Here is a 14691-nt window from a genome sequence, read left to right as displayed (position 1 = left end):
AACTGAGCCAGTTTCGGGAAGACCATGCCCCTGTGCAGCATCAGGCTGCTTTTTATTATCAACTTTACAAACCCAGCCAGCACCGTCAGCGGGAAAGGGCAGTGGGTGAAAACCACCCCCAACCCCGGGGCCTCCCGCACGCCACCACACTTCTCCTATTTCCCATCTCAAATAGGGGATGCCGCTGGGTTGGGGCCAGGTCCTGTCAGTATGGCAGCACAGGCAGCCCTGCTGCTGGGGCTGCTGCTGGTGGTCCTGTGCCCTGGGGATGCAGGTGAGGCAGGGGGAGTCCATGCACAGGGCTGGGCAACATTTTTGGAGGCAGCATCCTGCTGCTCTCAGGGGCTCAAGCATTTCTTAAGGGTGTTTTGGAAGCAGATGCCCTGGCTTGGAAGGGATGTGGGGGGGGGGGGGTGCAATGCCTGGAAAGGTTTTTGGAGGCAGATGGGAAGGTGGGTTTTCAGGTGGTGCATGAGCTATGCCTGTGTTCCCCCAGCCATCCTGGAAGCCAACGGCAACCTGAACTGCCGCTGCGCCAAGACCACCTCTGCCTTCATTCCCTTGCGCAAGTATGAGAGCGTTGAGGTGCGGCCGGTGGGGAGCAGTTGCCGGCGCCTGGAGGTGCTGTAAGTGGCTCCCATGGCAGTGAGGTGGCTGGTCTCCCTCTGTCGATTACTGTGTTTTGTTCTTCTCTTCTTTATGGGTCGGGGGCAAGGAAGGGGCTCGCTCCCTTGAGCCTCCCCTTTGGAGGGAAAGGGGTTGAAACCCTGCATATTTTCCAGGATTAAACTAAAGACCCTCGAGAGGATCTGTGTGGATCCCAACACCCCTTGGGTTAGGAAGCTCCTGCAGGACCTCCCGAAGCTGTAAGCATCCTGGCCCTGACCTGACGGGCGAGCAAAGCAAGACCTGGGGCTCCTAGGCCGTCCCTTGGGTCTGCTCTTTGCACGTTTTCCCCTTTTGCTCCTGACAGGAGGAAGAAAGCTGCTCCCCACTGAGGCCCAACACGATGGCTGGACACTCCGCTCCCCACCGCTGCTTCGCCCCCAGCCCAGAGGGTGTTTTCCCCCGTTATGCACTCACAGAAAGGCGGAGGCCTTTCCCCCACTCCACGGTGATGCATCCTGCAGCCCCCCAGTACCAGCAACAAGCTAGATGTCTCCTCCGAGCACAAGACACTGAGGTCTAATAAAGGCAGCAGCCCTCCCTCATGCCATGGTGTCCCTGCAGCTGCCGTGGGGCAGGGTCTCCTGCTCTTCGCTCACTTTTCCTGCTGCCACGTGAGCCCTGCTTGAAGGATGGGGCTCTGCTGGTTTCTGCATTGGGTGGGAGGCACTTCAGGCCACATGCTGAAGGGGAAGCAATGGCAGGGAAGTCAAAGCAGGGGGCATGAAGCAGATGCTTTCCCCAACATTTCCCAGCCTATGAAATCCCCACCGGCTCAGCTTTATAAGCAGCCCAGCAGTGGCTCGGGGGCAGCGAGGATGCGGGTGCTGCGGGCAGCGCTGGCCCTGGGCCTGCTGCTGAGTTGCCTGTTGCCAGGGGACGGTGAGTGAGGGACCTGGGGACCCTCTGCAAACCCCGGGTGGCAGCAGTAGGCCCATGGGCTTCTCTGAGCTTTCAGCTTTCGGCTTCTGGCTCTCTCTGAACTCAAGATTCATCTTTTCTTTCAAGCTGAAGGGGTCGGTTTTGCCTGAGGGCTTCAAGCTGCGTCTCTCCACAGCCCCTGCGAAGCTTGAGCACTTGGCGGGTAGGCAGCACTTGGTTTGGTTCTGAGAACGTCGGTTACGTCTTCCAAACCCCTGCTGTAGGCATGAATCGAAATTCTTGGAGTCGCTTTGGGAGGGATTGTCCCTGCACCTGCTAACGCCAGCATGCATCCTGTGGGGGCCGGGGCATGGGGAGGGCAGGGGCCAAGCGCTGGCTGTGGGCTGCTGTGGCGCAGGTCTGTCACTGGAGAGCCTGCTGACCAACAAGAGGTGCAAGTGCGTCAAAGTGACTGCCCAGGTCATCGGCCTGGGGCTCATCCTCGCCATCGACGTGACGCCGCCAGGTATTCACTGCCGGAGGAAGGAGATCATGTAAGTGAGCGTCTGGAGCCTGGCAAAAATCCCTGGGCACTCGCATCCTTTGTAAAGCTGTGTGGTGCCTCTCGCAAGGCCTGCACTCTCTCAGGGGGTACCTCACAGAGCGGAGGCTGAAGACCCCAAAACCTGCCTATCTCGTCGCGAGGGTTGGGGTGTGTGCTCCCCTGTACGCACACCAGAACACAGAAGGGGTGTCCTCTGCAGAAGGTGTTGGGTCAGGAGAGCTGTGGGGAGGGTCTGAGCAGGTCTGGTCTCCTTTCAGCCTCACCCTGAAGAGGAACAAGAAGGTGTGCGTGGCCCCTGAGGCGCCCTGGATCCAGCTGCTCATCCACAAGCTGACGCAGAGGGATGTCACCAAAAAAGAAGCGGCGGCGGTGGTGCGGTCACGGGGGAAAGTGGGGAGGCAGCCTCCAGCCCCATAGCAGGACCTGCAGCCCTTCCCCAGCACCGCCCGTCCCTCCCTCTGTGCAGCTCTGGTTATAAGTAACCAGCCCTGGTTTTGGTGGGGGGCAGGAGCCTTTCTCCCACCCCATCCTCCCCAGAACCAGGCTGTCCTGCCTGATCCTGGTGTTGCCCTACATTTGGTGACTCTGCTGTAACCCTGCATGATTACCACCTCGGGCTCAATTAAACTGTGAGTGCTCTGCCCTCGACTCTTTCCATGCAGATTTGTGTGAAAGTTGCGTTTCCACCGCATGCAGCCCCAGGATGGGTTAGATGGGGACTGTGGCACTGCGAAGCAACCAGGCAGGGCTGCAGGGTGTTTCTTATGTGTGTGCCGCCTTTCCTCTGCCCCAAGGACCCGGCGGATTTGTGCTTCTTTGCGCACTTTCCTGCACCAAAGGAAGGATCCTGAGCGGTGCATGCTGCGAGTCAGATGTGGTCTGACCTCTGAAGAGCCCAGTGCTGGCGGCAGCAGTGCTCCCTCAGCTGTGTGAGCGTGGGGAAATAGGAGGGAGATTTCCCAACAGCTGGTGCACTCTGAACATCCCTGGGTAGGAACAGCCCTTGTACCTTCCCTCTTGTGTCCCAGGAACACCAGCAGGAGATAGAGGCGCTTGGAAATGGCACATTCTCCAAAACTGAGTCTTTTCAGTGTGTAGAAAAGAATAATTTTGTGCAAGTGGAGCTGGCATTCCCTTTTAATAGTGCACCAATTACTGCAAGTGGGAGATGGGCAGAAAGGATTCCTTACTATTTATTCTTGTGGGAAATGTGGAATAAGCATGCTACTGAGTTTCTGTCAAGAGTGCTGCTATTGCAGCTGAGGTCCCTAGGGCTGGTGTCAGGCTTGGGAATGCCTGGGAGACCCGCAGTATCCCAGTATGGGGCTGGCAGCTCCAAAGGCTGGCACTCAGTCTAAGGGACATGGGGGAACGGAGGGCAACTCCTGGCCTCCAGGCCAACTCCAGGTGGCCAAGCGGCCGGAGGAGCCTCTGCAGGCAGCAGCCTCCCTGTTCCATTTGCACAAAACGCAATGGAAATCCCCTTAAAACTTCAGTGTAAGCATGTCCCAGAGTGACGCCGCCGCTTCCCAATTCTCCGTGTGCAGTTCCACCTTCTGGGGCGAAGACATGGCTGTTGCAGAAGCAAAGCACAAGAAAGAGGCCCGGCTGAAAAGCACCCGGTCTCACCAAAGGAGAACTGCGGGAAGGGGCAGGAGGGCGGCCACACCTGTGAGTTTATGAATTAAGGGCATCTTCAGCTAATGTGGTGCACACAAACACTTTAATTGCTCGGAAAGGAAACACATGATGCAATAATTAAAAACTGAAAACAAAGCCAAAGTCATGTAACATGTCACTTGTAAAGAGAGCCACCATGATTTTTTTTTTTTTTTTTTTTTGCTTTGGAACAAAGACAAATACAGACAAACGCAAAGTTGGTAAATGCCTAAATTTTAGAAACTGTTCAACAAAGAGGACAAGACCAAGTACCAGAATCACTCAAACCCTCACCCTCACTGGTGAGAGGTTTTCTATGCTAAATACTTTGTATTATTGCAGGACTGGGGGAAAGAAGGAGTCATATCACTTGGCATGCTTTGCCATCAATGATGTTTGAAAAACCCTGTACCAAAGTGCATGAGCATTTCTCTAGCTTCCTCTTTACTTTCAGGCGTACGTCAAGAAACTACTCCTGAAGTCCATCACCCTCCAACACAGCCAAACCTGCAAACTTTGTCACATCTGAATACCCGTCACAGAGTCAAATGACTTTTCTCGAGTCCTTAAAAGGTGCTAGTTTTGTCACTTTCCTGATGGTGCAATTTTGTCACTTTTCAGAACGTGTGATACCTGTGCCTACCTCACCAGCTCTGCCTTTTGTCCCAGCTCCATTTCCCAGAACAGAAAACCTGTGCTCAGTATCCGTGCAAATGTGGTCACAGGAGGAGATACCGCATCACTTATGGCTGTGCCTGTATCTGAAGCTTTATAATCTCCTTTGAAATTGGTTTTTAACCTTAAAGTGCTTTCTGGGCTGACACTTGGCATAGAGATGTAGGAAATGAATGGTTTTCATCAGGTTTTCTTGGGTTTTATGCTGCTTTTGAACACTGAAGGGAGATAAAGGGAGGGTATGCTACAGTACTTCTGTGCTCATTAAAAAAAAAAAAAAGATGAGCTGCGTAATCCAAGATGCCTTTCCTCATTATGAGATGAAGAGATTCAGCTAATAAGAACATATCTCAGAAAAATCCAAACCTCTCTGCACTTAGGGTACATTTATTTTCCAGTCTCTAGTCTGTATAAAACCCACTACAACCAAGCAGTTCGGATCCTTTTGAAGAATGGGAAATCTGACGGTCAAAATCTTTCCCCTTCTGAAGCCAATGTGAGCTTGAGCAGATTCCCTTCCTTTTCCCTTCCTTTCCCTCTCCCTTCCCCTGTCAATTAGCAGTAACAGCACACAGCAGGCTCTGAAGTCTGCACTCTTCAAATCCACCTACGTGCAATGTTATCTGCTATACTGGCATGAAGTGAGGAAAGGGATTCTGTGATTATTAGGAAAAAAAAAATCCATCACAAAAGAACAACAAGCTGATGTAAAACAGACACTTCTCACTCCAACACTTCGCTAACGTCTCGGGAGGCTGCGAGGAGTGCTCAGCGAGGAGGTGTGACAGGGAAAGCATCATTCCTTATGTTCAAATTTGGCCTTTGGTCTTTATTGTCATTACAAGAAAAACGTCTTTTAAGAAATGTACAGCAGCCAAGAACAGGCAAATGGTAATTAAGCACAAAGCTGAGGTCACCAGGGGATAACTGCTATTCCCTCTCACACCAGGGTAAGGGTGTGTATTGCACTTTTGTGTTCTTTCTATTGCAGGCTATTGACTCGGTGTGGATAGGATTAAAAAAATCTTTCACACTGCCCTACTATGCCAAATTTCATGCCAAGGGAAGGTTTTGATGTTAGAAGCTTGAAATGCACTGTGAAAAATGCAGAGTGCGTGACTGCGCTTAAATCTGGTCTTTGACACGAAGGACTGTCAGCCCTGCTCCTACTACTGCAGTTGTGCTCTAGGAACCTCTTGAAGGGCTTTCAGCCACCCTCCGGAGAAATAAGTGATGTGAACTTTCCACGTCTCCAATGCTTCCTTATGCTTCAAACCCAAGCTAGGTAAGGAAAGCCTGCCCTTGAAAGCCATGCTGATGCACCATGAGAAATCCAGCCCTGTATTCGGGATTTGGGAGCTGCAGGCGCTCAGCACCTTTGTAAACCAGGCCATGGGCTCCGGGTGCATAGTCCAAACAGCAAAGCTGCAAGGCGGGAGGCCCTCAGCAGTCTGCAGCACTGCCACAGCTCTGAAGACCATGGAATGGATCTGAAAGGTCAGTGGCAAGGGCTTCTCAACAGGCTTGGCTCCAAAACTTTGGGCTTTACAGATGGTAAAACACGGGACAGCGAGGGGTTGAGACGGACAAGAACTTTTCTGAAAGGGTTCTGCAGACTAAAGAGAGTGGCTTCAAACACACATAGAATGCTAATGGATAAAATGAAGTATTTTCTCAACAGATGCGAGAAACCGATGGAAAAAGCTTTTAACGAGACCAATGGGAAGAAGAGCTTGCTCTCAGAGCCCATTGGGCCATACCTGACTTCAGCGTGCGGTACACAAATGTTCACGCCCCTTACATCAAAATAAGGAAACCAAAATATTCAGCTACAATGTACAAAATTCTCTTTTATATATATATATATATATACACACACAAAACCCCATATCTAACAGATTTACCATATCGAATTTTAAAAAGTTGCTTGTAGAACGGTGTTGGATTTTTTTTCTCTGCTTGCTTTAGGCAGTGATGCTGCTTAGAAGTTGACACCAGGCACAATATCATTGAAATCCAACTAAGAAAGCAAGGAGCAGGAAGGAGCTGAGGGCTTTTTCCCAAGCATGGGTTGAGCAGGCACCGCAATGTGCCCAGTGCCCAGGCATGGGAAACAAGGGTCGATGATAGAGAGAACCACTGGTTTCCCATTGATGTGTTTACTGTTAGGGATATTTTGCTCTGTACTACTTCCCTCCTTCTCCCCTAGAACATACCTTACGAGGCGCTGTCAGCCTCCATCTGGGTCAAAAGAAAATGAGTGTCACCATCTGGGTGCTGCAGATGACTGTGAAACAGATCTCATCCCACGCACGTGGCTCGCGGCTGATCCGCTCCGCGCTCCTTCTTGTCTCGGGGCAGAGCTCTACCAAGAGCAGCAGTTCTGCTCGGCTGGAAAAAAGCACAACCCCTTACTGCTCCTTTTGTAGGAAAGGGGGAGGAACCAGAGGAAAAGAGGGAGGGAGCCAGACCTGTGCGAGGCGGGGAAACATGCCCCCAGTTATGTGCATCGACTGAAACAGAGTTCTAAATAGATTTTTTAAAATCCAGAGGTTTTGTGCAACATCTGTTCAAACAGCATTTTAAAAATCACACAGCATAATGGACGTTCTGAAGTGCATTTTGAAGCAGAGAAAATCCAATTAAACACCTTCCTGCAACAGAATGCTTCAATCAGGTATAAACCCAAAGAAAGTACAACGTAGCAGTTTACAATGTTTACTGGGTGCTTTTGTTTCACCCCCACCCTCTCCCACCCCGATATTACAAAAAGTTGTTGACGTTTTTTTCTTTTTATTAATAAACGGGCTCCTCTGCAGTTCATATACAATCATAGGTGAACTTTAAATTCCATTTTATACAAACATCTCAAAAAATATTGGGAGTGAAGTATGGTGGAACTATTGCTCACGTTGCTAGTTAACATGCGTGTAGGACAGGAGGAGAACGGTTGTTAGTGCACGCCTCCAGAGCAGAGAACCCCTCCAGAAGAGATACAGTAGCTGATTACAGAAAGGTAATGTCCACAAAATTAAGTTTTTCATGCTATTCTACTTTCCAGTACTATACTCAATTGCTGTCTCAATTTACCTGCATGGCTAGGTGTTGAACGCTGAGGTATATTAAAAAGGAGATACCTGCACCTAGAGGAAAATTCTTCTTTAGAAAGGGCTTTTTTGGTGCTGCACAAAGCAATTTACGTCCGTTAATTTCACCCAGCTATGGTAATTTGCAATTTGTATCAGACAATAGACGACGTCTCCAGTTTTAGGCACTTCTTTTAAAGGGAGCTGTCATTTCTCTCAAATCATCTTTGCATTCTGCCCCACACCCCTCTCCCCGCCCCCCTCAGCAGAAGCCAGGGAATACTTCTACTCTGGGTCCAGTTGATTTTTCCTATGGATAATTTCCTACGTACAAAATGACAAAGGAAATGGAGAATCAAAGAGTAGAGGAACAGCCTGACTTGTCAGTTATGTGAGTCAGAAGATGGCTCCTTAGCATTTAAACTAATTTAACAATTTAAATTTGACTTTTAAGTATACGAATGAGACATAAATATAGGCTATCAGTCTGTTTAAAAATCGCATTCAGATAATGGAAAATTTTTTCATTTATTAAAAATATCACATTTTGAGACTAGAAATAGTAAAGTGCATGAAAAGTTTAAAATATAAATTCAAGAAAATCTTATAGCAGCAAAAAAGCAGAATAAAGAAAAACTTAAAAACACAGACACAACCTTTTCCTATTACTGTGCCATTTTTTTTTAACATTAAGCAGCCAACCAATTTTCTTCCAGAAAACTAGATTAGATTTAATGCCCCTTGAGGCACAAGGTTTTGAACTGGCCACCAAGAGCATAAAAGGAAAAAAAGGATTTCCAACACATGTCGAGAGCATTAACAGTTGGGAATGAGCCAGAAGCTTTTTAATTCAACCTTGACCAACAGCAGAAATGAAAGATTTTTCAAAACATCTGATGGCTATTTGGCAACTAGGGTCAGGAAAAATAATGCAGGGAATGATTACGGCTACCACTCTCTTCCACCCCCCTTGGAAAGGCTGCTTCACACGTGCTGCGGAGACAGATGTGTTATCATTTCCAGCAGCTTTTTCCTGTACCCTAGGCTTAACCAGTTCACCCAAAGCTTCTCATCGTTGCAAATGACCTTTGGAAAAAGGAACCTAGAGCAGATCTGGAACCTCTCCTTTCTCAGAGGCTTGCTGTGGCTTGCTTTAAATGCAAATCCTTTCCAAATCCTGCTCCCAAACTATTCTGCTGACCAGCATGTTGTCCTGGCTTGCCAAAGCAGAGACAGCTCTGTCTCACAGAGATTGTTTGGATTCCTGAGCACCTTACTCAGAAAGATTCAGGCTCTTCAGAGCTCCAAAACAAGGTTACTGTCACATCTGCCCAGCAAGCGCTCTGTAATGGCAGGAAATGCTTGATGTATGGATTCTTGTTGAGATGTACGCTCACTGGATTTTTTGTTGTAAATTAAATTGCATCAGAAGAATTTAGGCCTCAAGTTTTACCATAGATATGAAGCCATCTTTGGTTTTCTAGTATTAGATAATGGGCAGGGCCACGCTGCTAATAATTTATAGTCAGGCATTAAGTGCTTTGCTAATGTGCAAAATTTATTTTTGATGCAGAGCTCAGTCTCCACTTTGGGTTCAAACAGAATTTCTAATGTTCTTCCTACAAAGCAATCACTTCTATTCTTGTTTTTCTTTCTAAAAGGTTTTTCTCCTAAAAGGTTGTCTCATTTTACCACGTTCTGGAAAAAAAGCATTACCTTTAAATGTGTTAATATGTAAGTTTTTAATCTCATTTGTCCATTTCTTAGTGCAGCTTCCTACCGAAAAGAAAAAGCTTGCCAGTTAAAAAAAAAAAAATTAAATTAAAAACCTGGAAAGGGAATAATACTTTGGTTCCAGCCCTAGTGCCAAATGATACCAATATGCACCAAAATGTGCGAAATCTCATATCAAACACATAAGGAAAGGAGCTTGAAGAAGCAGCTTAAGGTTGGCCATACTTCACTCCTATATACTTTGATTTACAACTGTACAGGTCCATAACAACAGATCCTTGCCCTCAAAGGGGCAGGGCTCCACTACCTCCTGTTAGGCAAGTGCACACCGTTGACAAGAGGCAGGAGCGGAGGATGGAGTTCGAGTTGTGTTAACAGTGAGAAGTGGTCTGAAGGGATGTGAGGGTGTGGACACCCAGTGATGTTGTTCTCAACCAGCCACTGAGGGTCCAAAGGCCCCAGGACACCAAGCACGTTCATGTGAGTGTTGGAATAGAAAATGTAGTCAATCACACCCTAGGGAGAAAGAGAAACATGAAAGTGAGAACAGACCTCAGTTCTGGCAACCTCAACTCGACTGGCTGCTCGCTGCAATTCCCGGGAAGATGCACAGCACTGCGACTAGGGTAACCGATGCGCACGCCACTTTGCATTCAAAGTGCTGCGTCCGTTTTCGTTAAGTCCCTGACCAGAGCCAGGTCAGAAGCTAACAAACGCCAGCAAATCAAGGACTTTAGGGTGGTAGGAAAGTGTCCAGCAAGTGTAGGAGTCAGTGATGAAGCACTTACAGGAACAGAGAGAAATGGTCAGAAAATTAAGACAGCATCCTGGAGAGACCAGGTCAATGTCTGCCATTTCAGAAAAATCACTGCTTACTTTGAAATCAAAAGTGTAATTGGTGTAAGGCATCAAGTTGTTTTCATAGGCGCTCTTGAGTTGGAAGCCATGCGTAATTCTTCCTTCAGAAGCCCCATTCTTTCCATTGCCGCTGAAGTTCATGAGACACTCATTGTAGCGCAACTCCTTGAAGTCCTTGTGGTTGTCAGCTACTATGCCATTGCTTAAGTATTCCACTACACCTGTTTGCAAAGGAAAGGATTCAGGCAGTTGCATTAAAATATAAGATTCATGAAATGTTGACCTCGGAATTAATAAAAATATCAACGAGAGACCATACGAAATCAGAAAAAAAAAAAGAGCTTTCCATTTAAGCACAAATCTGCACAGCGATCTTGTCCACATCTGATACATTTACACCTTTCTGACAAGCAGCCACGGAACACAGGTGCTCCATCGGTGCTGATACAGTTCTTTTGGGATTACAGTAAAACCAAAGTATGTGTACTGTAATGTGTATGTGACACAAGGGGTGCCAGAGAGGCAGCTTTCATACATATTCCTGTTATTACAGTATCAATCATCAGTATTACTAAAGCAAGTGCATCTCTGTAGGAAATTTTCACATTATGTCATGAACGCACGTCCATCCTACTTATTATTGCTGCTCTGGGCATTGTTTTTTATTTAAGAATTAATATTTAAGATGTATTTGTGCTTTTCTATGCATCTCTTGAGGCATGACTAACTTCTCTAGAGAGTACAACAGATCACAAAAAGCAAGCTACACCGCTGGAGGGCCTGCATTTTCTTCATTCAAATTTTGGAAGACAACTGTTAGTAAGAAAGCTTTCCACAACACCTACCCAGGGTAGGACTGAGGGTACCCAGCCTCCTTCAGCAGAAAAAAGGGAATCTAAAAAGGTTAAGTTAAAAATTAGGACGCAGTAATCAGCCTTACCTGAATCAGGCAACGAGTTAAGATCTGCACAAAGCACCAGGGGGATGGAATTTGGATCTGCTGTTGGGCTACCAGGCCTGCTTGAGGCTTTCTCAAGGATATTTTTCAGTTCTGAGACAAACATCATAGTCTGAATGAGTTTCACATCTGAGTATTCGGGGTCCCAGTGCATGTGGGCATTGGCCACAATGAGCAGCTGTTTGTCCACATGAAGAGATTTAATACCTAGACAGACAAATACAATTTTATCAGTGACAAGGCTGATTGTGTGAACGCAGCAGATTTCTCCCCCATTATGATCAGGGTCTAACTACTAAGGACTTGAAGGGATGCACTCCAGGAGATGGATATACTTTCACTGCTGAGAAAAAAATGTTATTTGAACCACTGCTCCTTTCAAAATCAGCAGCTTGTACTTTATACTACTTTACTGAATCTCACCAATACAGGAAATAAATAATCAGCAAAATCTGATAGCATTACAGTTGTATTCCTTCTTTACTGCTTCACTGCTTTTCTTCACATCCTCTGAATGTTCCCCCTTTCTCTTCATTTCCACATCTCTAGGACAGACTTTCTCAGTAACACTCCACTGTGCAGTCACTAAAGAGCATTATGAATTTCACGATGAAGGTGGTCATCACTTGACTTTTAAACCACGCACCTTTATTCAATGTTTGCATCGCAAGAGTTTCCTGACTCCTAGCTGCCAAAGCGTGGAAAATTGTTCCCTTGGGGAAAACTCGAACCTGGTTAAATAAGCAGCATGAATCTAGTTGTTTGAAAACACCATAGCTGCTGTTACTACTTATTTGAGAAACAATACTCTGAAAGGTGTGGCATAAAGGTACAGGCAGCTTCTTGCTGTCATGCAATCTGGACATCCTGCCCCTCTGAAGGATCTGTATCAGAAACCAGTGATCAAAAAGCAGACATACAGACACAACAGGACGATAATTCTAAGTATCCTGAAATTGTCTACTGCATCTGATCAAACACAATGAAAGTGTGACAGCCAGTCAATCGAGTGGCATCAAAAGATACCTGACAATATCACTCTCCCACATCAGTACCTCAGCACTGTCGTGTAATCACCAGGGGAGGATGGAAGAATTCAGTCAAGAGGAAAAAAAAGAGACTTGAAAATAAAAGTTGAGCAGTAGCAACAACTACTGGTAAGAGCGCAGGCACGCAAACACAGTGACCTTGAAAAAGCCTGATTTGTCAAGCAGAATTTAGTAGTCTAACTAAACAATGACAAAAGCTTGAAAGGCGAAAGCTGAATGCTGAGCATCTGGATGAAAGCACAACTAGAACAGGAAATCATGGCACCTGTGTTCTGTCTTAGCCACCAATGGGCTACCCTTTCTCAAATTAGCACAGTGAACAGTGTTTGCTTGTTTGCAAGTACTTGGTGACCACTGCCAATGGCAATAATATTACACAGAGATGCACTACCTAAGGAGTAAGTCATGCCTTCAGGTGAAACTGAGAGTCAATCTATGAGATAACCACGCTCATACTCACTTGCTCCAAATAATTCTTTGTGCACTTCTAACACCACGGCAACTCCAATGTTGTCTTTCGTCATCACTCTATTTAACATAGCTTCTGAACCTTCAGAGTTAGCCATTGCCACCTGGTTGAACTCCACTGTATGCTTTTGCACCAGTGAAAATCTGATTAAACAAACAGAATCACATGTGAACATGCGTGATGTACAGCTGCATGGAAGACCACAACCAAGGACAAAGCCTACAAGACAGGGTAAAGCACATTCCTTTTGTTCCCTCATTTCATAAAGCAGAAAAAATTCTAAGTAGTATTCCTCTAGCCAAGGTAGGGCTGCCTGTCTGGCAAGTAATGTACTCTCCTGGAAGATGAGATATCTGAGGTTTAGGAATGTTTACTTGTTTCCATGCCGCATTCTGAGAGGACTATTCAGGGCAACGAACAGAGGTTACTGCACCACCTCAGGAGTGTTCTAGGCAAGAAATCAATAATTAAAGGCTTGTTATTGCTTTGGGCAAATATATTGTTAACAAACAGCTTCTTTCTAACCCCTAGCCATCACCATCAGTTTTGTTCATTCCTTTTCAGCCTTAGGATGCTTCAAAGTGCCTTGCTTCAGGACAAACTGAAAGCTACCTACTGAAAGGAGTTTTTTTGTTTCTGTCCTGTAACAAAATAATAATAACAAAAAAAGTACAATAATTATAAGCAAACAAACATAAATCTTCTGTTTTTCTCACTGTGAGAGCCAAAGTGTAATCAGCAGTTCGCTATACACCATTCTTCAGTATCAAGGTTTAAAAACATCAGTTGTTTGTTTTCACTGACATCCTCTATTCAAAACCAGTTCAGCTAATTTTACACACGGCGTATTTTTGTTTCTGGAAGCAATGAAAGCTCTGAAAGGGAGCTAAGGCTTTGTGAAGCTTCCATTCTAATTACTGACAACTGTTCTGAAGGAATATTCAGAAGGATGCCCAGCGTGGTACAACAGAGGTGTGGCTCCATGAGCAGTTCACACAAACAAGAAGAATGAATAGTGTGAATGCCATCACCTCTCTCGCCTTCCCAACAGTCTGATGTTTTTAGTGCAGTGTAACTTTACAGAGCAGGTGTTCAATAATGAGCCCACATTAAAGCAGAGCATTCAGAGATCCTGTGGCAGCAATACACCTTGTAATATCAGAAGGTTAAGCCAGATTAAAGACCTTTAAACATTAATCTTAGAAGGGTAAAACTTGTTGAGCAAGGCAGAATTTGTAAAGAAGGTGAGGCATTTATTACATCAGCCAAAAAATGCACACGTGAAGCATGTATGTTTTCACTCATACTACCTTCCCTCCAACTTCCACATTTCTTAAGATATAGCTTTGTTCACTGTGTGAAAACAAAAAGGGAAGGTCTGCCATAAATAGGGCAGCAAAAGGGGAGGGAGGGTCATTCTTTGTACTGAACTTTATCTTCTGTTTTACAGCACAGTAATTTTGTCACTGATGCACACTGAGAGAAGGAGACTTTGAGACCTAAATCAAACTACTTTTGATGTATTTAAGAAGAGCTGCTTCTTACTTTTCAGTTTTGAAGAATATTGCACAGCCATCCACATGCTTTTTCTCCTGCTCGGACATGATTTTGGCACGTGACTTTGGAGAAAAGAATCCATCGTATCCTCGTTCTTTCAAGGCTGGCAGAAAAAGAGTGAAGTATTGCTCTGTTTCCACTTCCTAAAATTGAACACAAATACTTTAGGCTAACAGAATCAAGTAAACCCTTCTTATGTGACAGCTAGTGCTTGTCTTGGCTCGCAATCAGAAGCCCTCCTAAAAGTCAAAAGCTTCTGTTTGCCCAAGTCATGTCACTTCCTTGATTAATGGCCTGATGGAAACAGATTTGCATTCCTGGATATTCTGGAATCCCCTTATAGGAGAAAGTGACAGGTGTATTTTGAATAGCAACAGATTACTCTGCTGCTTTTGACATCTGAGTGTGGGTACTGTCCTAGGTTAAAACTCTGTAGAGGATACAGTTAATATTTAACCTTGAGAGCTCTATCACAACAGAGTCTCACCCCATTCTGTAACAATGCATTTTCTTTGTAATAACTTTTGATCTCTGAGAGTGTTCTCTTGAGGTTT

At 45.9% G+C, this 14691-nt stretch overlaps 3 protein-coding genes across 6 annotated transcripts in view; 2 read left to right on the top strand and 1 right to left on the bottom strand.

The window, feature by feature from the left end:
• Positions 164 to 1266, top strand: LOC110397965 (C-X-C motif chemokine 13-like). The gene is made up of 4 exons (XM_021395052.1): positions 164 to 274; positions 497 to 626; positions 783 to 866; positions 974 to 1266. The coding sequence occupies exons 1-4, from the start codon at positions 211 to 213 to the stop codon at positions 996 to 998; spliced, it is 303 nt and encodes a 100-aa protein (XP_021250727.1). The 5' UTR covers positions 164 to 210; the 3' UTR covers positions 999 to 1266.
• Positions 1403 to 2753, top strand: LOC110397964 (C-X-C motif chemokine 13-like). The gene is made up of 3 exons (XM_021395051.1): positions 1403 to 1548; positions 1946 to 2081; positions 2350 to 2753. The coding sequence occupies exons 1-3, from the start codon at positions 1425 to 1427 to the stop codon at positions 2507 to 2509; spliced, it is 420 nt and encodes a 139-aa protein (XP_021250726.1). The 5' UTR covers positions 1403 to 1424; the 3' UTR covers positions 2510 to 2753.
• The window catches only part of CNOT6L (CCR4-NOT transcription complex subunit 6 like), a 33659-nt gene continuing 22766 nt past the window's right edge, over positions 3799 to 14691 (bottom strand). For all 4 annotated transcript variants that reach the window (XM_021395046.1, XM_021395047.1, XM_021395045.1 and 1 more), the window contains 5 exons: positions 14126 to 14280; positions 12572 to 12723; positions 11045 to 11269; positions 10123 to 10325; positions 3799 to 9762 (listed from right to left, as the gene is read on the bottom strand). In XM_021395046.1, the coding sequence (XP_021250721.1) occupies positions 9550 to 9762; positions 10123 to 10325; positions 11045 to 11269; positions 12572 to 12723; positions 14126 to 14280 (948 nt within the window). In that variant the 3' untranslated portion in view covers positions 3799 to 9549. The remainder of the gene's footprint in view (positions 9763 to 10122; positions 10326 to 11044; positions 11270 to 12571; positions 12724 to 14125; positions 14281 to 14691) is intronic.

This window comes from Numida meleagris, chromosome 4 (assembly GCF_002078875.1).
Source record: "Numida meleagris isolate 19003 breed g44 Domestic line chromosome 4, NumMel1.0, whole genome shotgun sequence".
In the NCBI taxonomy this organism is placed as follows: Eukaryota; Metazoa; Chordata; class Aves; order Galliformes; family Numididae; genus Numida; species Numida meleagris.
Note: the sequence above shows the minus strand (reverse complement) of the source record. Positions and strands in the feature narration are given on the sequence as shown.